Source organism: Solanum dulcamara, chromosome 11 (genome assembly GCF_947179165.1).
Source record: "Solanum dulcamara chromosome 11, daSolDulc1.2, whole genome shotgun sequence".
NCBI lineage: Eukaryota > Viridiplantae > Streptophyta > Magnoliopsida > Solanales > Solanaceae > Solanum > Solanum dulcamara.
The window spans coordinates 44,045,057-44,068,029 of record NC_077247.1 but is presented as its reverse complement, the minus strand read 5'-3'; the positions used below and the strand labels follow the sequence as shown (position 1 = coordinate 44,068,029).

General features: G+C 36.8%; 2 protein-coding genes across 4 annotated transcripts; both read left to right on the top strand.

The window, feature by feature from the left end:
- The first annotated feature begins 155 nt into the window (after positions 1-155).
- LOC129873667 (accelerated cell death 11) lies at positions 156-5,994 on the top strand. Of its 2 annotated transcripts, none has more exons than XM_055948802.1 (4): positions 156-529; positions 1,146-1,318; positions 4,660-4,805; positions 5,486-5,994. In XM_055948802.1, exons 1-4 carry the CDS (start codon positions 323-325, stop codon positions 5,587-5,589), a joined length of 630 nt encoding a protein of 209 aa, XP_055804777.1. In that variant the 5' UTR covers positions 156-322; the 3' UTR covers positions 5,590-5,994. The 2 variants fall into 2 exon arrangements, with proteins under 2 accessions (XP_055804777.1, XP_055804776.1); XM_055948801.1 differs by having other exon boundaries at positions 162-529; positions 5,483-5,994.
- A 4,447-nt stretch (positions 5,995-10,441) lies between these two features.
- Positions 10,442-22,283, top strand: LOC129872941 (30-kDa cleavage and polyadenylation specificity factor 30-like). 2 transcript variants are annotated; one of them, XM_055947899.1, is made up of 7 exons: positions 10,443-11,027; positions 11,828-12,214; positions 14,076-14,238; positions 14,386-14,496; positions 17,202-17,270; positions 19,279-19,365; positions 20,993-22,283. In XM_055947899.1, the coding sequence occupies exons 1-7, from the start codon at positions 10,633-10,635 to the stop codon at positions 21,827-21,829; spliced, it is 2,049 nt and encodes a 682-aa protein (XP_055803874.1). In that variant the 5' UTR covers positions 10,443-10,632; the 3' UTR covers positions 21,830-22,283. The 2 variants fall into 2 exon arrangements, with proteins under 2 accessions (XP_055803875.1, XP_055803874.1); XM_055947900.1 differs by lacking the exon at positions 19,279-19,365 and having other exon boundaries at positions 10,442-11,027.
- The last annotated feature ends 690 nt before the right edge of the window (positions 22,284-22,973 follow it).

Sequence of the window (22,973 nt, the reverse complement as noted above, 5' to 3'; positions counted from 1 at the left end):
TTATATAAATGGCCATTCTTGGCCATTCTTTGGATATATGAAAAGAACGGATAGACAGAAAATACACACTACAATTTTTCTTCTTTTCTCTTGGCTCACTATCTCTTCCTAATTTTGCCTCACTGTCTCTTTCCAATTAATTTTGTAAACCAAGTATATTATATTTTATAACAATTTTTAGTTTATCCTAAAAATCAAAATCATCGAGTGCATTTGAAGAGAGGGAGATTCCAAGAATAATTATAAGGTCCGCAATATATCTTGGGGCCGGGGACCGGCGTTACCACAAAATAAACTCCGGCGACATCCCGGTGGCGATTCAATGGCGAATCACGCAGCTGAGGAAAAGCCCCTTAGGAAAATGGCGGAAGCCTTTAAAGACCTAGCCAACACTTTAAATTCTCAAACCCTAGATGAAGCTGCTCAGATGGAAGTAGCCCCTTTCTCTCACGCTTGCACTTTGGTCTCTCCTCTATTCCGTTGCCTCGGTATCGCCTTCAAGTTTGCCGAGCTCGATTACGTTGCTAAGGTTATCATCCCCGATTCACCAATTCAATTCTCTTTTTGATTGAAGATTTTTTTTCTCCTAATAATTGAATTTTGAGTTGTGATCAAATTGAATGTGCAATAATTGTATGGAAGCTGGTAAATATTATGACTGCTACTACTCCATTTGTACCATAATGCTTGTCATTTTCCAATCTTCGAAGATTTAAGTGGAAAACTTTTGATCGTTGTTCTTTTTCAGTGTTCATATTTTATTTTTTGAATTTAGTTATGTGCGAGTTCAATCAAGAAATAAAGTGAAAAGAGATAGATATTATGGAAGGACAATGGTAGTGATCATATAAAATTTATTAATTTGATCACTTGTCTCATATGCCGTTTGTGGGGAATCTAGGCTATATTTTTGGGCATCGATACAGTAGTATATTCATGCTCTACATGCAATGTTTTTCTGACCGTGGATTCAGCTTACAGCAAAAAGCTCGGAGCTTTGGCTTTCATTGATAGTAGGTTTTCCTTTGACCATGCATGTTTTTGGTAGCATGTATTGTATATGAATATACGTGGTTAGGTATGTTCAAATTCTCATAAAAATATCCTTGATTGAGTAACTAGACAATTGTTAATGGTGACCGCAGGTGGATGATCTAGCAAAGGCATCAAAGTCTATTTCAACATTGCACAGAATGATGGATCAAGATATTCAAGCAAACTGCGTGAGAAAGGCAGGTAGTCATACAAGGAACTTGTTAAGAGTTAAGCGTGGGCTGGATATGATTAAGGTTTTGTTCGAGCAGATTATAGCCGCAGAGTATGCTTTTTCTGTTTCTCTATTATTAACATTTCTGTTTTACCGTTTTAAAATGTAGAACTCTGAAATCATTTAGATGTGCGACTTTATATTTGCCAGTATTTAAAAGTGAACTTAAAAAACTCCATGGGGCTTGAGGCGAAAAGCGAGAAGTGAACCATATGTTTCTTTGAAGTGAAGTGTAGTAAGTTTAAAATGATAAAGTGAGATAACATGTATGAATTTAGTGTTACAATAATCAAACTACGATTAAAATAGCTAATTGATGTATCCAATTTACAATAATGCTAATATAGATCAAACTCCTCAAAAGAGAGATTTACATGATCAACCGCTCCTCCTTAGGATCGTGTTGCGCGTCACTGTTTGAAATGTACATTTGTGTGAAGCTCGATAGTCCCTCTTGCATTGTTTCATTGCTTCAAGCGATTGGTTTTACTAACACTGACCCTAACACTCATGTAATGGATTTGATCATTCAGTTGCAAGTTCCTCCAACTTCAGTGTTTCTATCTTTTTGTCGACATTACTGCTTGATGTTGTAAGCTTTATCTTCTACTTCAGGCTTGCAGACTCATGGAAATCTAAGTTAACCAGCATTGCATCAAAGAGTACCAATAGCATAAAAGCTCTGGTCTCAGATCTGTTGTACCAAAGTGAAGAAAAAGCTATAACTTTTGATGGTTTTTTCTCTCGTTGATAAGGAGCTATAACTTTTGATGTTTATGTCATGAAAAGAAAGAAGGACCCAAAAATGAGTAGATTGGAAATAGTATTTCATTGTGAGGAACTCCAGAAGTTTGTTAACTAATCCAAAAAAAGAATTAACATTTTTGGTTGTTTAATTATTTCCCAAGTAGTATAGACCTATGAACATAAGCTTTTGAAATCAGGAGTACAAAAAAGCAAAAGAACAAGAGGTTGTGGTGTCATACATAAGATTATTTCTTTTTCTCCGTAGCCTAAACTATAAGAAAAGGAAAATAATATTATTACTAACTAGAGAAAAAGATATGCCATAAAAATGTGGTTTTCCAACATCACTAACATATTCCTTGATAGAGTTATTGGGTAAAGAGGGAGGAACAAAGGGTTTGACAAGCTTCTCGCTGGCGAGCTGTCGGAGTTAACCCAGAAGTAGTCTTAGAATCCCACATTAGAAAGGAAAGCGGAAGGTCCTGAACTACAAGAGTAAGACTTGAAACCAGCACGTGCAATGCCTTTTTGGGCTTAGCAATGAGTGTTTGTGTTACCGTGCTGTTACTGTATGACTTCCTGGACTTTGGCTTTCTTTTCTATAACTACGGAAAAGTAAGCTTTGGCCATTGGATGATGAGTTTGAAGGAGTGAAATCAGAAGATATTTTGTCCTATATGTGTCTACATGAGGAAACTTTATATGTTTGGCCCCTAAGATACTGAGTTAAAAAGAAGTTTGGATATTACAACATACAAAATACAAAATAAAGTGTCTTGTTTATGTCCGGATGATTGGTACCTCTATCACATAGTGAGGATGAAAATTGGAGAGTCGACACATCTAGTTATGTGTTCCACAAGTGTTTTAGGCATCTCCAACTCATGTTCATGTGCATTTCCTTATTTGATTTTCTTGGGTGTCCAAGACCAAAACGTGACAAAGGTTCTGTGTTCCATTCTGTACAAAATATCTGAATTCTCCAAGTAATGCTTGTGCTTAAAGTATGATATCTCTCTCTACTTGAAATTGTTTGGTCACGTAATGTTATGTTCAATGGACATAATGGGCAAAGTCATTTTAGTTATTAATAGAGGTCTTAATAGAAAACAAAGGAACATTTCATTGGATCATGGAAGCTGTAAGGTGTATACATTTGACAGTTTCCATAACCAGGGTGCCAGAGGGTGAGGGGTCATCTACTCTGTTGCTTCGGTAAAATTGGTTGTTTGACCAGTTTGCTAGCTTGGTGGTGTAATGGTTCTGGAAGCATGATGGCCTTTGAAGATCACGGTGGAAATAGTAGACCAGAGGAACTTATTAATACCTAGTTTTCCTGCCAAAGAAGCAATACTATGTTTATTCTTCTCTGAAGAGGGGAATGAATGGAGTAGGAGTGAAATTCATGCAAGCATTTTGAAACATGACTACTCCCCAAAATAAGCCTATTTACAGATTTTATGATCTATGAAGGACAGTACCAGAGCAGTTCATGCATGTCTCACCTTTCTTTGTGTGAGAAATGACAGTTTTTTTTGCTTAAGGTGATGGATCTTCACATGAATCTACCACGTGGTTGGGGAATCGTTAACATAGGTTGATGTTTATAAATAATTGCAGATGCTAAAATTTAAATTTTAGTTTGCTCATTGATTTTAAGGTGCGTGGAAGTCACAAAATCTTATGGAGTTCTATTATAATCTGCAAGTCAATTGTTGCTTGACACGGTGGTGGTATTCACATGAACTTGCCCTTCTGGTGGCTGAATTGGCAATAGATGGATATGACTCGAACTCTTTTGTTTGCTTGTTCTTTCTTTTTAGGTGTGCCGAAGTAGGAAAATATCGTGAAATGTTGTTGTAGTACTATGAGATTTGTAGTATTTGTATGTTATCAGTTACTTTTTTTTTTAATTATGTGTTTGTTATCAGTTACTAACTAGTCTTGTCAGACCTCTTCTAGCGGGTATGTTTGTTTGGCAATAGATGAGAATGTTGAGATGGATGTGTGGGCATACTAGGAGCGACAGGATTAGAAATGAGGCTATTCGAGACAAGGTAGGAGTGGCCTCGGTGGAAGACAAGATGCGGGAGACGCGACTGAGATGGTTTGGGCATGTGAAGAGGAGAGTCCCAGATGCACCAGTGCGGAGATGTGAGAGGTTGGCCATGGATGGTTTCAGAAGAGGTAGGGGTAGGCCGAAGAAATACTGGGGAGAGGTGATCAGACAGGACATGACGCATTTACGACTTACCGAGGACATAACCTTAGATAGGAGGGTGTGGAGGACACACATTAGGGTAGAAGGCTAGCACATAGTGACATTTCTCCCCCTTATCCGTAGGCGTATTAATGCACTATGATTCCTTGTACTTTGATTTATGGTATTTATGTTACTATCTAATAATACCTACTGCTTTTTGTGCTTTGATTATTTCGTTATCTATTTATCTACTTTTAATATTCTTGTCTGACCTTTTTTTATGCTTCTATTGAGCCGAGGGTCTTTCGGAAACAGCCGTCCTACATTGGTAGGAGTCAGGTCTGCGTACACTTTACCCTCCCCAGACCCTACGATGTGGGATTTCACTGGGTTGTTGTTGTTGTTGTATTTGATGTTCAAATTTGGTTGCTGTCTTTGGCAGGGGGGATTCCTTGAAGGATCCAGCATCAAAAGCATATACACTAGTTTTTGCTCCATACCATGGATGGGTCATCAGGAAAGCTGTGTCTGCAGGAATGTATGCCCTTCCCACCCGTCAACAGCTGATGATCAAGCTTAATGAAGATGGTGAGTTTATTTCCTATACCTCTGACAACTTACAACTCACCTAGTAACTTTTTGAGTCTAATGCATCGTTCTGATACATTAATTTTTTAATTCTGAAGTGAACTTGGTTTGGCTTTATCCAATCCGTTGAGTAATTTGTTTAAATTCTTAATGACACAACTTGTTTGGGATAAAAATGAATTATGGACTGAAATGCTAGGACATAGTAATCCTGATTGTAGCAGCTTCCTCCTATATACTATAATCAGCTCTTTTAGTTTGCCTCTCTTATCACACGCTTGGGAAGGACTTCATGACACAACACTGAAATTTTATATCCTGCTTGTTTCTTTACTTCCGTATTTGGTTTTAGCTTCCAAATTGTTGGGTAAGGGGGGTCAGAACTGACTTTGCACTTTGTTTTGTCCAGGAAATAAATTGTGCGTTTTATAGTGATGAACTCGTATGCTGACAAGCTCTTCTTAATAGTTGTTCATCTCATTCTGTCTCAGCCTAGATGATATTTGCCTTTTTATCGGCCAGAATATCTAGACACACTAATATCCAATGCCTGAGGCATTTTCATAGTTCATGACCCATCCTTGTCTGAGGCATCTGGGATACTAGGTCCGCCATTCCAGTAGTTGTTTCTTTTTCATTTTTCTTATGAGTTTATTGTCTCTCTCTGTTAATTTCAGAAGACTCCGCAAGAACGCAGATGCAAAATTATGTCGCCTCGTGTGATACTGTCCTTAAGTACATTGACAAACTCTTCATCTCAAGAGATCTGGGGATCGACTGGTGACCACTAACTGGATGACAGAACACCCATTTGTTTATGTGATTCGCCCCAAATCACTATTTATTACTTATATGTATAATCATTTGAAGCAGTAGTCCGAATATTTGATTGTAACTAACTTATCTTTAATAGCAGGGAAATGAAAAAATCCCATAGGACAGAAAATTATCTACCTGCACTTGGGAAGAGATTGAGCTCATCATTTATGAAACTTGTAGAGTATGATCCACATAACGAAAATAAGTGAATGCATTTACATTTGGGCTAACAAATGAGATCTTGGGTCGTTTGGTAGAGTTTATTAGAAGAAATAATGCATGTATAGGATTTTGTATCATTGGTACATTTTTTCAACATATATTGTGTATTGAGGAGTGTATTATTATTAATACATTGGAATCCATGATATTAGTAATGCAAGGAGATTTAATGCATGCATTAGAATGGTTCAAGATTTAATTGCCTCTCAATTTTTTTTTTTACATCTTTTCTACCATATTTGTGGAGGCTATTTTTGTAAATGCATATTTTTTTAAAAAATTATGCAATGCATGTTATTTTTGATACACCAAATCAAACAAAGTATAAGAAATAATGCAAGTATTATTTTGTATAACTATATTGCCTTTGTGTATTAGTAAAATCTTGTTTGATATACTTTTTCAATCTATGTATAACTAATAACGCTTGTATTAGTTATGCACTTTATTGTGTATTGAGGTGTGTATAACTAATACATGCAGATTTATAGTTGTAGTAATGCAAGGGGTTGTAATGCATGCATTAGTATGGTTAAAGACCCAATTGTCTAGCAAAATTTTTTTACATCTTTTTCATTATATTTGTGATACTATTTTTATAAATAAATATTTTTATAATAAATTATATAATCTTCCTATTTTTAATACACCAAATCAAATAATATATAAGAAATAATCTTTACATAATTAATGTAAGTATAATTAATACAAACATTATTAATACACTTTATTTAGAGTGATGGCTTTTATACCCAGGTATAAAGGGATAGACAGTGATGCTTGTACACTCTACATTTAATAGGAAATAATTTTTTTTTTTATTGAGAATGTCTTCCCATATTAAGAGGCTGTTTTTATGAAAATTTTGAATCCTAAAAGAACAATAGTATAATAATATTCAATTATTAGTTTGAGAAACTAATATGTATAAAATTAAAGTCAAGGTGGTTATTGGAAAGTGACTTTGATCCATAAGCAAAGGAAGTCATTTTCTTCCTTGAAAAATACTTCAAATAATTGAATTGATTTAATATATAATTACTTATTTGAATAAAACTATTGAAAGTAAATTAAGTTTATTATTAGGTATAATATATAAATAAGACTTTTAATTTGGCTTTAAGTTATAATTTTCAGCTTTAATTTTGACAATCCACAAATAGGCACTTTAACTATCTAAAATTTAAACAAATAAACACTCAAAAATCTTATTTGGCAAAATGCGTGAAATACACCCAAGTTACGCGAATCAGAAGGAAATTCTTTCACTGTTCCACCCTCGTTGGAGCTCCGGCGAGCCAGCAAATCAGTCCCCCCACTCTTCTCTCCCTCACTGTTGCTATCAGCAACTCTCTCTCCTACACCGCACAACCATCAGTCAGCCTGAAATGCACCGAAAACAACCTCAAAATCCCATTCTCTTCGTCTTCTACAGTGAAGTAGTGACGCCGAAGAGCAACTCTCCCTTTTTCCTTGTTCTTAGCCACCAGACCACCACCAACAGCCACCAAAATCACCCTTTCCTTCCCCTTCTTCTCTGGTTGAACCACTACCAAGACCATCATATCTCCATCACAAACAACCAACCAAACGAGAAGTTGTAATGACCCTGAAGGTCATTTTTGGTAATTTTTATAAAATGTTCGTTTTATCCCTCTCGATAGTTGCTCCGAGTCATATTTGATCAATGTTTTGAGTTGGTTTTGGTAGTTCTTTGAAAATTTGAGAAATATTGAAGTTTTTGAGTTTTGAGGGCTTAAGTTGTTCAAAAGTGGTATTTGATATCAATCGGAGCTACGAGTCTCGGAATGAAATTTTGTCAATTCCATCAACTTTGAAAGGTAGAATTAGGTCTAGGAGAGTAGTCGTCTCTGAAATTGGAGTTGTTTCGGGAATTTGTGGTCTTAAGTTGAAAGTTGGAGTTGTTTTGAACTAAGGTTTAACTTTGGTTAACAATAAGAGTTTGGATGTTTGGATGTTCGGATTAGATTTTTGATGATTCAATTGGATTTAGGAGGTGATTTTCAGATTTTAGGCCTAAAAAGAGTTTCTGTGTATTTTTTGGTAGCTCCGATGACATTTGGTCTTCTTGAGTTCTAAACTAGTTTAACTGCGACTAAATGGATTTCGGATAAAAGAGACCTCGAATTCGAATTTCAATGATTTTATTGAGTTCGAGGGGTCGAATTTAGTAGGATAACATATTTGATTTGTGTCCACATGATTCCGAATAAAACCCGAGGATTCATTTTGTGATTTTTGGTGTTAAGATGGTTGTTGTCATTTGGTGCCTTATTCACCCTCCTTCGCGTTTGCGGAGGCTCAACCTCATTCGCGAAAGGGGAAATTGTTTCTTCTCTGCGTTCACGGAGGTTCCAGTGTCTTCCCTCCGTGTTCGCAGAGTAAGTAGACCGCGTTCACGAAGGGTAAAAGTAACTTGAATAGTAGTTAATTTTTAAAGTCGGGAATATACCCATTTTCCATCATTGTTGAACTTTGGGAACTCGGGAGGAAAGATTTTAAGGAGATTTTTCAGGCAAATCAATTAGGTAAGTTATTCTCATCTATAATCATCATTAATCATCGATTATATGTTGATTTTGGCCTTTAATTCATAATTTTGAACCTTACATTTTGTTTTTTTTTTCAACAACCTAAGTTTTTACTAAATTGATGATTTTGAGTTGATTTTAACCTTATTTTTGAAATAGTTCTCACTGATAGTTTTTTTATGTCGTGAAAATATTTTCATCCAAATTTTTTCATAGTCATTCCTTTGTTTTCGAACTTGAATTTTTGGATCGATTTCGATTCGATTTTTAAAATTAATAATTTGACTGTCGTTGTACTCGTGTTCTTAATTGGAAATTCATATTTGACTATATTTTGTTGATTTAGAGAGCCGACATAAAAGGGAAGGCCTAAGTTTCAGAGTAATTGTGATTGAAATTGAGTCAACTGAACTTCTAAACCTTTATTTAAGTTTGTAAAATCTCGTATTTCTTGTTATGTGTATTGGGGAGTAGTGTGAATTGATTAGGGGTACTTGATTATTGTGATTGATCTTAATAACGAAGAAAAAGGGTAATAAAATGACAATTTGATGATTTATATTATTTTGATCGATGTGATGATGACTTTGATATATCGTGGATATGTGAAATATTTATATTGATATGAAATGCGAATGGTTGTTGATATCTTCCTATCATCATGACTTGTATGAACATTGCTTATTTTCTTTGATTCTGATTTACTGTGATGGTATTGAAATGATGATGATGATGTCGAAGGGAAATGGTTCTAGCGCTTGATGATTATGACGAAGAAAAATGGTTTCGACGATTGATGTTTTTGTCGAAGGAAAATGGTTCTAACGGATACATGGACCATTAGGGTTCCGACTTGCTAGTTAACAAATGTGTATCATTAGGACAGATACACATCACTGTACGTGACATCTCATTGCATTGTATTGTACATCTTTTGTTATTTGTGGACTTTGTGTACCTCTTGTTGTTCCTGTGATTGATACTATTGTTTTGATGTGATTTGATTGAGGCTTTATATGAGGAGGTTTGGTTGGGATGACAAGGGTATTTGTATTCTATTTAGCTTTGCTTAGTTTTAGTTGTTCGCTTGCTGAGTACTGTGTTGTTGATACTCACTCCTTGTTTTTATATTTCTGTAGGTTGTGAGTCCGGATCTGTGTAACTTCTAGCTTTTCTACCTTATGTAGGGCTACTAGTTCAAGTTGTTGAGTTAGACACCTCCTACTCTTTTTTTGGTTATGTTTTAGTCATATTCTAGAGACAAAGACATTGTTATTGCATTTCCTTTTTTATTTCTGTGTTACATTAGCGGCTTGTACACGTGATAATCAGTCTTGAGGAATTTCGAGTTTATTTATCCATTTTCACTCAAATTATATATCGTATTGCCTTTTTCTTCTGCATTTACTTTCTGTTGGGTTTTAGGCTGACTCGTCCGATGGGTTGAGATGAATGCCACCACACACGAATTCGGGGCGTGACAGAAGCCCAAGCTTACAGATCAAATTTCAACAAGGCCTCCATCGACCAACCACTACAAGACTCATCATGAATCAGTAAGGCTTCACACCGTTCCAAGTTCTAACAACGGCAGCCAACGAGACCCAGCATCACTGGATCTCAAAACCACAACAACTCAAAACATATTTTTTCAGTCCCAGTGAGCTCGGATCTGCATATCACACGTTTTAGCTACAGGATTCAAGTATTTTTTAATTTAGTGTTGAATAGTTAGAGTGCCTATTTGTGCACTATCAAAATTAAAGGTCAAAGTTATAATTTAAAACCCAAGTTAAGAATCCTATTTATGTATTATGCCTTATTATTATTACACAAGTTTCTATCTAATCATATTTATTTCAATCAACACCCAAAAATATTGGTCAGTAAATTGAGTTGAAAATCAAAAGTTCTTAAATTTAAATTTCTAACAAAGAAAAAAATAACACACTAAAACTAACCTACACCACAGTTATAAACAAACAAACAAACAAACAAAAAAGAAAATTCAATAACATGGACAGAGGGAGTATTCAATTTGGTCTTGGTAGGTGGTGTACGTAAATGCAATGATAATTGTACCTTCCTAAAAAACAATACAATTTGCCCTCTCTGCCAAACAACCAAAAGCCCTGAGTTTAAAACTTGAAAAACCCTGGTGTCTCCATAAACCTCAATTTCAAGCAACAATCAAGATTGATTGACACAGAGAAGAATCTACAAGAACTAATCAAATGGATGATGGAGAAGGAGGATTAAGCTTTGATTTTGAAGGTGGCTTAGACACAGGGCCAACACACCCAACTGCATCTGTACCAGTAATACAATCTGCTGACCACATCACCACCGGTCCCGCCCCAAATGCTTCTGCGGCTTTAGTCCCAACAGGCGGCGGCGGTGGGGGGCAAGGAGGAGATGGTTCATTTGTTGGAAATCGTAGAAGTTTCAGGCAGACTGTTTGTAGACATTGGCTGCGGTCGCTGTGTATGAAGGGTGATGCTTGTGGTTTCCTTCACCAGTATGATAAGTCCCGGATGCCCGTTTGCAGGTTCTTTCGCCTCTATGGAGAGTGTCGTGAGCAAGATTGTGTTTATAAGCACACCAATGAGGACATCAAAGAGTGTAACATGTGAGATTATATCTGATTTCTTGTTTTTCTTCTTTGCAATGTTTTGTGTGTGGTTGGGGGTGGGATGGGGGAGGGGAAGGAGGAAGGTAAGGCTTATATTTACATACTTGCATTGCTAGTAGGGAAACTGCAGACATTTAGGTTGGATTCGACTCTTACTTAGATACTCTGATGAGATAATTTGAGACTTGTGCCTTAACTTGGTTATAACTAAACCAAGATTACTAGCTTTTAGGTTAGTAAGTATTGGGTTCGTAGATTTGATGCATGTTGAGTTGATTGGTGTGCAATGAATTGGATGTACTTTTTCTGTTCGATGTTTCTTGAGATGTATTTTTACTTGCACCAGTTTCGGTTGAACTTTTTAGTTAAAAGCTGCATGAGTTTGTTACTTACCAAGAATTGAGCTGAAGAAAAGCGCAAGAACATAGTAAAATTGGATGTTATATGTTTTTTATTCACGATCCTCACCTGTTATTTAGTTATGCTCATTTGCTTTTGTTGGACGTTGGTCTCTCTATGACTGTATCATCATTAATTACAGTATAGGCGCTTTTGATCTTAATGATAATGACTGTTTAGAGTTGCATGATACCTGGTGGGAGTTAGTACCCGGTGGAATAGTAGAGGCGTTCACAAGCTGGCCTATACATCACCGTCATAGTAAATATCACGAATGTTGATTTGCTTTCTCTGAAGAAAAAGTAATTGAAAAGAGAAAAAAATGACCATAGCTGTTTTTTTCTTTTTCTTGTAAGCACATTATCACCTGCTTTTTGGTGTAATTTCTATAATGACAGGTATAAATTAGGATTTTGTCCGAATGGTCCTGATTGCCGATATAGACATGCAAAGCTGCCTGGACCTCCACCTCCAGTGGAAGAAGTTCTTCAGAGAATTCAGAATTTGACATCCTATGGTTACTCAAACAGGTTTTTTCAAAATCGGAATACTAATTATTCAACTCAGGCAGACAAATCTCAAATTCCGCAAGTACATAATGTAATGAATCAACCAGTGAAATCTACAGCAGCAGAGCCACCCATTGGCCAACCGCACCAGCCGCATCAACAGCAAGTTCAACAGCCTCAACATCAGGGTGCCCCAACTCAAACACAAACCCTTCCCAGCAGCCAGCAAAATCAGGCTGATAGAACTGCAATACCCCTGCCTCAAGGACCATCTAGGTGTGTTCAGAGTTTCAAGGTCTTTACTTAGGTCATGTAGTCAGTCAGTCTACTTAAATAGGTGAATAATTTGGAGTCTTCCATGTCAGCTGTAAGTTGTTTATCCAGATCCTTGTTAGAATCATAAATGGTTCCACATATTCTGTATTGTTGTTTATCAATTCCCTTTGTTCTATTCTTCATTCTGCTGCATGCTTGAGGAACTGATCCAAAATATTGTTAACTCATTCTATGAGAGTTCTACTATAAATGATATTTATTGTTGGCTGGTAATTTACATCCCTGATGCACCCTGCTATGTTTGGTGAAATTTTAGAAACCATCCTCCCTCAAAAAGACGACAGGAGAAACAGACTATAGGTTATGTGTTCGAATACTTATTTCCTTTTCTGCTAAAGTTGGTCCATTGGTTTGTGTATCTACAGGAATTTTAGGACCTAATTGTGATACCGAGAGTTTCTTTTTCTTCTTTCTATTGCTTGTAAAGCCAATTGATGGTCACAGTACCGTTGGGCGTTGATTCTTCTTTGCAAAACTTTCATCCCCACTGTCTAGTCTCATAGTCAGAAGCTAATTCAAAGTCATTATTTAGCTGTTGTAACTTTATCAGAGTGATCCAAAAGATAACTCTTAACAAAAAAATCTTATCAAAGTAATCAAAACCCCAAAACTTAGGTACAGACTACAGGACATTGGATCATTCTTCTGGGTGGGTCCGGTGATGCACCTACTATACTTTCCTCCAAACTTGTGATGAGACTTAGTGAAGAAGTCTATACTTTGGTTTTAACTTTTAAGACCATGTTCACTGAAATATTTGTCTCTTTTAGTTCACGTGCACTGAAATATTTGTCTCTTTTAGTTATCACTAGTAATTATATATGTAAAACTAGGTCTTGGGCCTAACTCACAAGTCACCTCCCAAAAGCTAGCTCAAAGGGAGGAGGATTGCCTAAGCCTTATAAGGAGTCCACCCATCTCATTAACCACCAATGTGAGACTTTTGTCATTCTTTAACAATATAATTAGTGAAAACTGGCTGTAGAGTCTGTTAGACACTCTTGAGAGTTGAGACCATCTTAGACCTAGTGAACTCCTAGAACTGTCACTACAATGATATACTCGTCCAGAAAATCTTTTCCTTGACCATTATCAAGGATGTGTTGTACAATATTCTAACGATTCACTCTTTTGACAGATTATCAATAACTGCTCTGTTGTTCAATTTTTAAAATCATGAAAGTTCAGTCTTGATCAGGAAGTGAAAGGAGCAGTTGATCTTGTCACATATGCTGAATGCCTCTATATCTTTCACAGTTTACTGGATTTCCCACCCCCCACCAAAAAGAAAAGAAGGAAAAATTAAACGAATTGATAAAAAATATTTGAAAGCTTATAGAAAAGGGTCATTACTAACATGGTATCTCCTACTTTTTTCGGTGTCATAAATTATAAAATCACTTTTGGTATTATTATTCCTGGATACTCCAGTAACTTTATTGGATACACAGGATAAATTATTCTCGTCTTTTTATAACTTTTGTGTTTCCAATGTCTTTTCTGTGTCATATTTAGTTTTCTGAGCAAATGAAAACACAAAAAATTGCTGTGAATTTTTAAAAATTCCCCCTCCCCCCCAGGGCTTAGTTCAAGTGGCAAAGGTTGAGGGACTTGTGATTTAGGCCATAGGTTTGGGCCCACACCGTCTGAACTAAACATGGTATTTACCTTACCTAACTCAGGAATTGTGTTCATATAGTATCACCTTCCCTCTTGAACTTTATATGTGAAGAAGGAACAGTTATAATCCATACCTCTATTTTTCACTTTATGCTTATCTGATGTCCTTGCATGGTATTAGGTACTTTATAGTTAAAAGCTGCAACCGTGAGAATCTTGAATTGTCAGTACAACAAGGTGTTTGGGCAACTCAACGAAGCAATGAGGCTAAACTAAATGAAGCTTTCGACTCTGTGGAAAATGTCATTCTAATTTTTTCAATCAATCGGACTAGGCATTTTCAGGTAGTCTGTTTTTCACCTATCCCATGAAGAGTTTAGGTAAAAAATCTTACTGATGATTTAAGTGATTGTAACTTGTGTTGTGATGAAAGGAATGTGTCATTAATTTAGGACTAGTTCATAGAATTCAACATGTATGCTGTTTGTCAGGGTCTTGCAAAAATGACATCTAGAATTGGTGGTGCTGCTAAAGGAGGAAATTGGAAGCATGAACATGGAACTGCACATTATGGACGGAATTTTTCTGTGAAATGGTTAAAGGTACTTTTGATTTCTCTCTTCATAAAAAAAAGGGTCCTTTCGATTTGTTTACCTGCCCCACCTGTTTTAGTATTTCTTTCTTTCTTTCTGTTCTTACCTTTGCTCAGGTGCCTTGCATGGTTGTCAGCGAAATATTTCCTTGTAATTTATTAGATTCTGGTCTAGGTAGAGGTGTGGTGGCAAGAAAAGATATCTGGCCCCTCTTCTCTGATTTATGCAAATGTTAATTGGAAGCTATTTTATGAATGGATGATATGTATTTCGAGAGGATGAATGAGCACTTATATCCCTCAATGTTTCTGGTTATCGCGTAAGCTGTTTGCATAACATTTGAGCTCAACAAAGGTTTTTTGACCTCATGATCTGCTACTAACTATTTTTCCCATTGCATGCTTTACTATCACACTAGCTTTCCTATTTATCTTGTAAGTGTGCAAAGTAAATAATGAGCAAAATTTCCTTCTATAAGATAATCAGTCAACTTCATTATAAAAATAATTATAATAATCAGTCAACTTAAGGGCAAGTTCTACAAAGTGGTGGTTAAATCGGCTATGTTGTATGGGGCGGAGTGTTGGCCAGTTAAGATTTCTCACGTTCAAAAGATGAAAGTTGTCAAGATGAGAATGTTGAGATGGATGTGTGGGCAGACCACGAGCGATAGGATTAGAAATGAGGCTATTCGGGACAAGGTGGGAGTGACCTCGGTGGAAGACAAGATGCGAGAAATGCGACTGAGATGGTTTGGGCATGTGAAGAGGAGAGACACAGATGCCCCAGTGCGGACGTGTGAGAGGTTGGCCATGGATGGTTTAAGAAGAGGTAGGGGTAGGCCGAAGAAATATTGGGGAGAGGTGATTAGACAGGACATGACACAATTACAGCTTACTGAGGACATGACCTTAGATAGGAGAGTGTGGAGGACCCACATTAGGGTAGAAGGCTAGTACATAGTCTCGTTATTCTTCCTTATTAGTAGGTGCATTAGCACATTATGATTTTTTGTGATCTGATTTCTGTTATTATTTATTACTTTATGTACTTTGACTATTCTATTTTATCTGTAAAGCTTTCGTTATTTGCTTTCCAAATTGCTTTGAATTCCTTAGCCTTATCTGACCTCTTTTTATGCTTTTTATGCTTTTTTGAGCCGAGGTTTTTTCGGAAACAACCGTCCTACCTTGGTAGGAGTAAGGTTTGCGTACACTTTACCCTCCCCAGACCCCCACGTTGTGGGATTTCACTGGGTTGTTGTTGTTGTTGTTGTAGTCAACTTAATGAAAATAACTAGTGGTGCATATTGGTCATTTTGCACTATTTTAGGTCTATTATGATAGCAGGTGTGGTTTGAGAACTTTTTTCATAAGACAAAGAGGGTGAATGTTATTATCAAGAACCTACAAGGGTAGAACGAAATTATCTCTCTTTCGAGACTTACACTTTGAACTTGGGTCTATATCCTTCTAGCGAGAAGCCTACATTTTTTAACTGTCTCAATATATGTATTCTTAGAGTCAACCGTCTATTCCTGTTCCTCGTTTTTAGCCTAGTGTGCTTACTTCTATGTTTGGATTTCTATCAAAGACATTTGTGTGTTAGTTTCTCTTTTGGTGGCAAATTGGTAATAGTGGGAGATTGTCCTATTTCACGATATTTAGTTTTTCCCGCTTAGTTAAAAGAAGTTTTTCTGTCTCAAATTTCTCAAATGTTTTAAGCAGACTAATATTTAGCTCTTTCTCTCGCTTAGTCCTGCTCTCTTTAAATTCGTTGGACTTGTTGAGAGTTTAATATTGTGTTTATAGTTTATTAGACTAAATAGGTGACAGTTGAACTAGTTACATGATTCAAAAGCCAGTGCAACCAATTATTCAACTCCAAATTTTCGGTTAGATGATTAGCTGGTTTAGCTGGTTGAAGAGAACAAAATGTATTTCAGAACCTCTGCCTTATTTAAATTATTAAGCTTGAACCATTCAATGTACCTTTAATTAGCATCACAAGTTATGCAATTTACAGGTTCCAGCTATGGAGGCCATCAACTAAATGAATTGCTATTTTAATTTCTGTCAATACTGTAGGATTAATCTGATAAGTACATTGGTACCTTGATCAGTGTTTTGTTTAACTCACTGCTGTAGTTGGAAGTCATGCCTCTTACCTTGTTGCAATATAAACTGATGAAGTATATGCATTTAAGTATCATAGGAGAGAAATCCTTTTTCTTTTTGTTGCTCCTTTCTGTTTCACTTGAGGACTTTTAATCATTTTCCCAACGCTAACACTTACCTAATATCAATCAGTGGCAGAGGCTCTGTACTTCTCTCTTTTTCTTCCCCTTCTCCTAAGATTTCATCATGAAATTGCTTGCATACATGAACTCAGGGACGGATCCACTATTACAGTATTAGGTTCATCTAAACCCATTATTTTCAATGCGGAGCATAAATTTATGTGAAAAAATAACTAAAATTACAATATATAATAGATATTAATCCACAACCTTAAATTATAATGGGTTAATGCTGAAAACTTTAAAGGTTGAATCCATAGTATCTAAATCTTGGATCTGCCTGAATCTATGGATCTATGGCTTAAAGTTCACGGATTACTTGTTTCTGCCCCCCCTCCCCCTCCTTTTTCTTTCAAAAAAAAACTTAATATCAATTGCTTGTATACATGAACTAATTCTGAGGCTTAAAGTGCAGCTCTGTGAACTGTCCTTCCAGAAAACTCGTCATTTGAGGAATCCATACAATGAGAACTTACCTGTGAAGGTATGTTTTAGCCTTTACTCACTGATTATTTGACATATTTCAAAAAAATAGTTTTCTTGGGTTTTGTTAGCTCTATAGTTCAGGAAGAAGCTATAAATCCTTATTTTTGTGAGCTTAACTGATCTATCCTTGTAAAGCTTGTATCTTCTTGATGCCTTTAAATGAATCTACTTACTTCAAAACAAAATTCAAAACATTAATTTCATCTATGGCTGCTCTGAGCATGCCGATGGCATAGATTGATTTATAATGGACATTTACAGATCAGGGCAGGTATTTGAATGTAGTTCTCTGTAATTCTTGAATACTGTTATAATTTGCAAAATTCTTCATTCGTAGATGCATCGTGGACTTCAATAAAGCCTTGATGGGCCTGACAGACCATTGATTAATCTAGTCAGAATCCCCACAAGTTGCTTTTGTCAGGTGACATCCTTACATTTTGCATTTCAGCAAAGACTATCCAGCTCCACCAGAATTTCTTCGACTTACAAACAGTCTGTTTGACAATGAGGAAGACCTTAGTACCTAGATGTCATCTTTTCAATAAAATTGATGCTCCGCAATTTGAAGCCCCATACAGTTTTGAGGGGAAAAAGGGTAATAGTACCCAGCCTTACCATAGTGCTGTTAGTAGAATAATTGGAAGATCAATCTGTGTATTGCCAGTCAAATTATGTGGGTCAACATGAAGTTGAAAGAAAACATAAAATAACATGGTTATATAGATGAACGGAAATTATTATCTTTGGGTAGATTTTTTAAATTGCAATAGAATTACATTCTGCATAATAATGGAGGCGAGATGCGGTTCAAGTTATATTCTAGTGCCTATCTGAGGAATCTGCTTTTCCCGTGTGCTTCTTTTAAGCACAGGTTCTGTTGGAAAAAAAGCCACTTCCTTTGTTTTTCTCCATGAATTCTTAGCACCAAATGGTTCATTGCAATTAAAACGACCTCACAAATTCGTAACTCCCAGTTGGTGCATTATGTGCCAAAGGAGAAATCAGACCCATTCTCACGTCGGCTTTGCTCTTTTGCAAGAGGAGTCTGGATGACATTATTAGGATTGTGATGATCTTTTGTGCTTTTATAATAGCTCAACTAGTTTTTAACGGTTGAACATGGGGCTTTGTTTGCACAAAGATGGTATATTCTCGAAAGAGAGGTTGTACATGCTGTTCAATCTGCATTTGAGTGAGGAGGATGCCAGAAGGTTTGAAGGTTATTTTCTCGTAATATATCAATTGATCCATCTCTTCTCTATGTGGTGTAAAGCTAGGCCTTCATGACAACCATGCTCAAAACGCTTTAGGGATTGCCTAAGGGCATTTCAATTGAAGTAGATTCTTTTACATTACCCCGACCAGTCTTTAACAAGATATGAGGAGGGCTTTTTTATATATGCAGCTCTTTCTTAGGGTTGAGGACATGTAGTGCCTTTTTATACTATCCTTCTCAATGGTACTTTTCAGGGTTCGGAAACAGCCGCCCTACCTTTCAAGGTGGGGGTTAGGTCTGCGTACACTCTCCCCTCCCCAGACCCCACATGGTGGGATTATACTGGGCTTGTTGTTGTTGTTGTTGCTTCTCAATGGTACTTTTCTTTTCTTATTGAAAAGAGAAAAAAGGAAAATGTATCTCAAGTAAGATACTTTTACCTTTTATCCACAACCTCTTTTAATGCCATGGGTATAGCGCACACACTTTCATATTATTGAAACTAATTATTGACTAATTACCCATCTGAAGAAAATGAACCAACCAAATAGCGTTTCTTTGAATATTAGTTGCATTTCTGGTTGAGCGACTGGGCTAGGTTTGTTTCACATAATTCTCAGCTTATAAGTGAATTCTCTTTTACTGTTGCAATCAAAGTTGCTTATGATTCCAGAGACGGACTTTTACTTGTCAAATTCAAAATCCCCTTCCATGTTTTATTTGGTGATGTTACACTTTGTTGTGTGCTATCATTACTTTCAGTCACCTTCTACTGCCGTTGTTTCAGATAAGCAGAGATTGTCAAGAATTAGAGATCTCTGTTGGTGAGCAGTTGGCTTCTTTGCTCTATCTAGAACCAGACAGTGAACTTATGGTATTTCTTTTTCTCCTGTCAAACCAGCTTTCATTTAATAGATGGTAATTCATCCATTTTCTGGAGCTTTCAGGGGTTGTTTCCGCCATGTGTTTGTCTGGATATAGTACATTCAGTTTCAAATGATGCTTTCAGATATGATTTTAGCAATGCTAGTTGAGATTGCGTAACTTATATCAACTCAGCTTTAGATTTAGGAATTGGAAAATACAACTCTGTAGTTTGTCATGGATTGACTTCAATCTCGTATGCTAGATGCTTTATTACTGCTGATATTGTTGTATCTGTTGATGAGCTAGTTTTTGTAGGCCATGGTGGCATCTGGTCATAGTGTCAGAATTTGGTTGGGTAGAGTGCTTCTAGTCCCATATCCATGCATGTTATTTGTGTTGTGTATTGAATTAGTCCACTTTAGTTGTCATTACTTAGCCTTGTGCTAGTTCAATAGGGGTTTTAAATAGCCTTTTGAGTTTCTAAGTAAGCTTTTTTGTCTAAAAATGGGTAATCAGTCCTTCATTCATCTGCTGACTTTTTGAGAAATTTCATATCGCCTCTTGTAGTAATTCGTTATGACTGGGAGGTCCAATTGGATAGTTTCTGGTTCCATGTCTTTAATAAGTGTTCAGCTTGTCATTCTTATTTTTTTTTTAATGAAAACTGAGGTCTTCCAGTAGAAAAATTGTGGCAATTGTGGACATGGTATATTAGTAGATCTTTTTTGGGGATTGAACGATGTTTTAAGGTTGATGTTTTATGTCAAAAGCTTTCTGCAGGTCTTACTTGATTGTTGGTTAAAAGAAAAATAAAAGAATTTTTATGTTTTGAGTTTGGCTGTAAGGAGTCATTTCTTGCTATTCAGTCATCCCTTGGACACACTTATGGATCCATTGTACAACTAACTAACCTGTTTTTATGGATCTGTTGTACAACAACAGAACCTGGTCTTGGAAAAACAAAACGAACCTGGTCTTCCCCCATTTCAGTGTAACTGTCTAACCTGGTTTTTCCCGTTACTGTCACTGTAAATGTTGTTCCTCCAAGTGTGATTTCACAAAAATGATGTCTCAACTAGTGATATAACACTACTTACATAGGTAAATTGTTGTATGACACATACTTCTATATTTAAGAATCTTTTCTGGCTTGTAATGTCTATCGCAATAGTTGAGATCCTTATGTGGAGAGATACTTGTTTATTTTTTTCTTTTTTATGATAGGTTTCTGCACTTGTATTTTGAGAAAGAAAACCCCCCGCATATAGTCTAGTAAAGTACTTATTCAGTTTGATTTGATAGTGAGTTCGTTCTACTGCTTTGCTGCTTATGTGTATTCAAATACGCTGTGTTGAAATTCCAAGATTTGGCTGCAATTGGTCCATTTGCCTTAGTTATGCTCTTTGGTAGTTTATGGAGCATCTATTAGTTGGACTGCTGATAGAGGAAAGCACATGGTGGACACAAACACACATATGTACATATACATTATATATTTATGTATGTGTATATATATGTTCTATATGTGTACATTCACTTGACATAGTAGCTATGGGAACTTAAAGAATTGCTTCCTAATTTAGTTGGACTTTCTGTACAGAATTCTAATGGGACAATATATTATTGCATTTCAGGCAATCTCACTAGCTGCAGAATCCAAGCGAGAGGAGGAAAGAGCAAAGGGAGTAAACCCTGATAATGGGAATGAGAACCCAGATATAGTACCTTTTGAAGACAATGAAGAAGAGGAAGAAGAAGAAAGTGAAGAGGATGATGATGATGAGGGCTTTGGTCAAGCTTTTGGACCAGCTGCTTTGGGCAGAGGAAGGGGTAGGGGAATCGTATGGCCTCCTATAGTTCCTCCTTTTGGACGTGGAGCCAGGCCTTTCCCTGGGATGCGAGGCTTCCCTCCAGGCATGATGAGTGATGGATTTTCCTATGGATCAATGACACCTGAGGGTTTTCCTATGCCCGATCCTTTTGGAATGGGCGGCCGACCTTTTGGACCATTTGGCCCTCGATTCCCTGGTGATATGATGTTTCACAGCCGTCCTCCAGCTGCTGGTGGATTTGGGATGATGATGGGTCCAGGAAGGCCCCCTTTCATGGGTGGAATGGGTCCTGGAGCAACTGCTCCACCTAGAGGTGGTCGACCAATGGGAATGCATCCATCATTTATTCCACCCCCACCACAGACCTCTCAAAATCCTAGGGTCAAAAAGGATCAGAGAGCTCCGGTTAATGAAAGGAACGATAGATTCAGCTCAGGTCCAGACCAAGGTAGGGGTCAAGAGATTGCAGGCTCAGTTGGTGGACCAGATGAAGGAGTACGTTATCCACAAACTGAAAACAGCTTTAGAAATGATGAAAGTGAGAGCGAGGATGAAGCACCTAGAAGGTCCAGACATGGTGATGGAAAGAAAAAGAAGCATAGCATGGATGGAGATGCTATAATTGGCACAGAAAAGTGAATCTTATGAGAAATTCTGAAGAAGCCATCTTGCCTCTGCAAATGCAAATGCCTGGCATATCTCTATACCGGGAAAACACATTATGACTAGTTTTTGAAGTGGAAACCCAGCAATTAGTGTCCTCAGATTGTATACTACATGTGATATCCCATTCCGGCCTTCACTAGTTCTTTGCTTGCTTACATTTTTCCCAACTGATAAAATTGCAAACTTGAGTTTGTGTCAGTAGTTTACAAGAAATATGGTCTTTATTTTGCAAACATATTTGCTTCCGTCTTACTGTAAACACTGATTTACAGATTACAGTTACAGGTTAGATTAGGTACAACTGAGCTGGGCTTTATTATTTTGGCAAGGTCCTGCCTTCTGTTAGAGAAGCTGAAGCATGAAATGTTGATGAGAAGTCCTGTAACATGATTAGAAGTTGATGGATTTATTGATTACTTTCTAACTACGGCCTATTATGGTTGCTGATCGATGCAAGACGAGACTAGCAAAGCTTGTTTTCTAATATTCCAGAAGCTTTGGATCTTGTACGGTCAAACCAACATTATTTGTTTGGGGTATTTTTTTTGTTGTTACAGAGAACATAACATGAAAAACAATTTAAAAGAAGGAAAAAAGATCTTCATGTCATCGGATTAAGACGAAAATATCCTCCAACATTTTCATCATTTATTATTGCATATAATCTCTCTCACATTGTTAATTATTCACTCTCATGTTTAAAAGATGAAAGTTGCTGGAATGAGAATGTTGAGATGGATGTGTGGGCATACTAGGAGTGACAGAATTAGAAATGAGGCTATTCGGGACAAGGTAGGAGTGACTTCAGTGGAAGACAAGATGCGGGAAATGCGACTGAGATGGTTTGGGCATGTGAAGAGAAAGAGACACAGATGCCCTAGTACGGAGGTGTGAGAGGTTAGCCATGGATGGTTTCAGAATAGGTAGCGGTAGGTTGAAGAAATATTGGGGAGAGGTGATTAGATAGGACATGACGCAGTTACAACTTACCGAGGACATGACCTTAGATAGGAGGGTGTGGATGACCCACATTAGGGTAGAAGGCTAGTTCATAGTCTCGTTATTCTTTCTTATTAGAAGGCGTATTAGCGCACTATAATCCCCTGTGGTCTGCTAT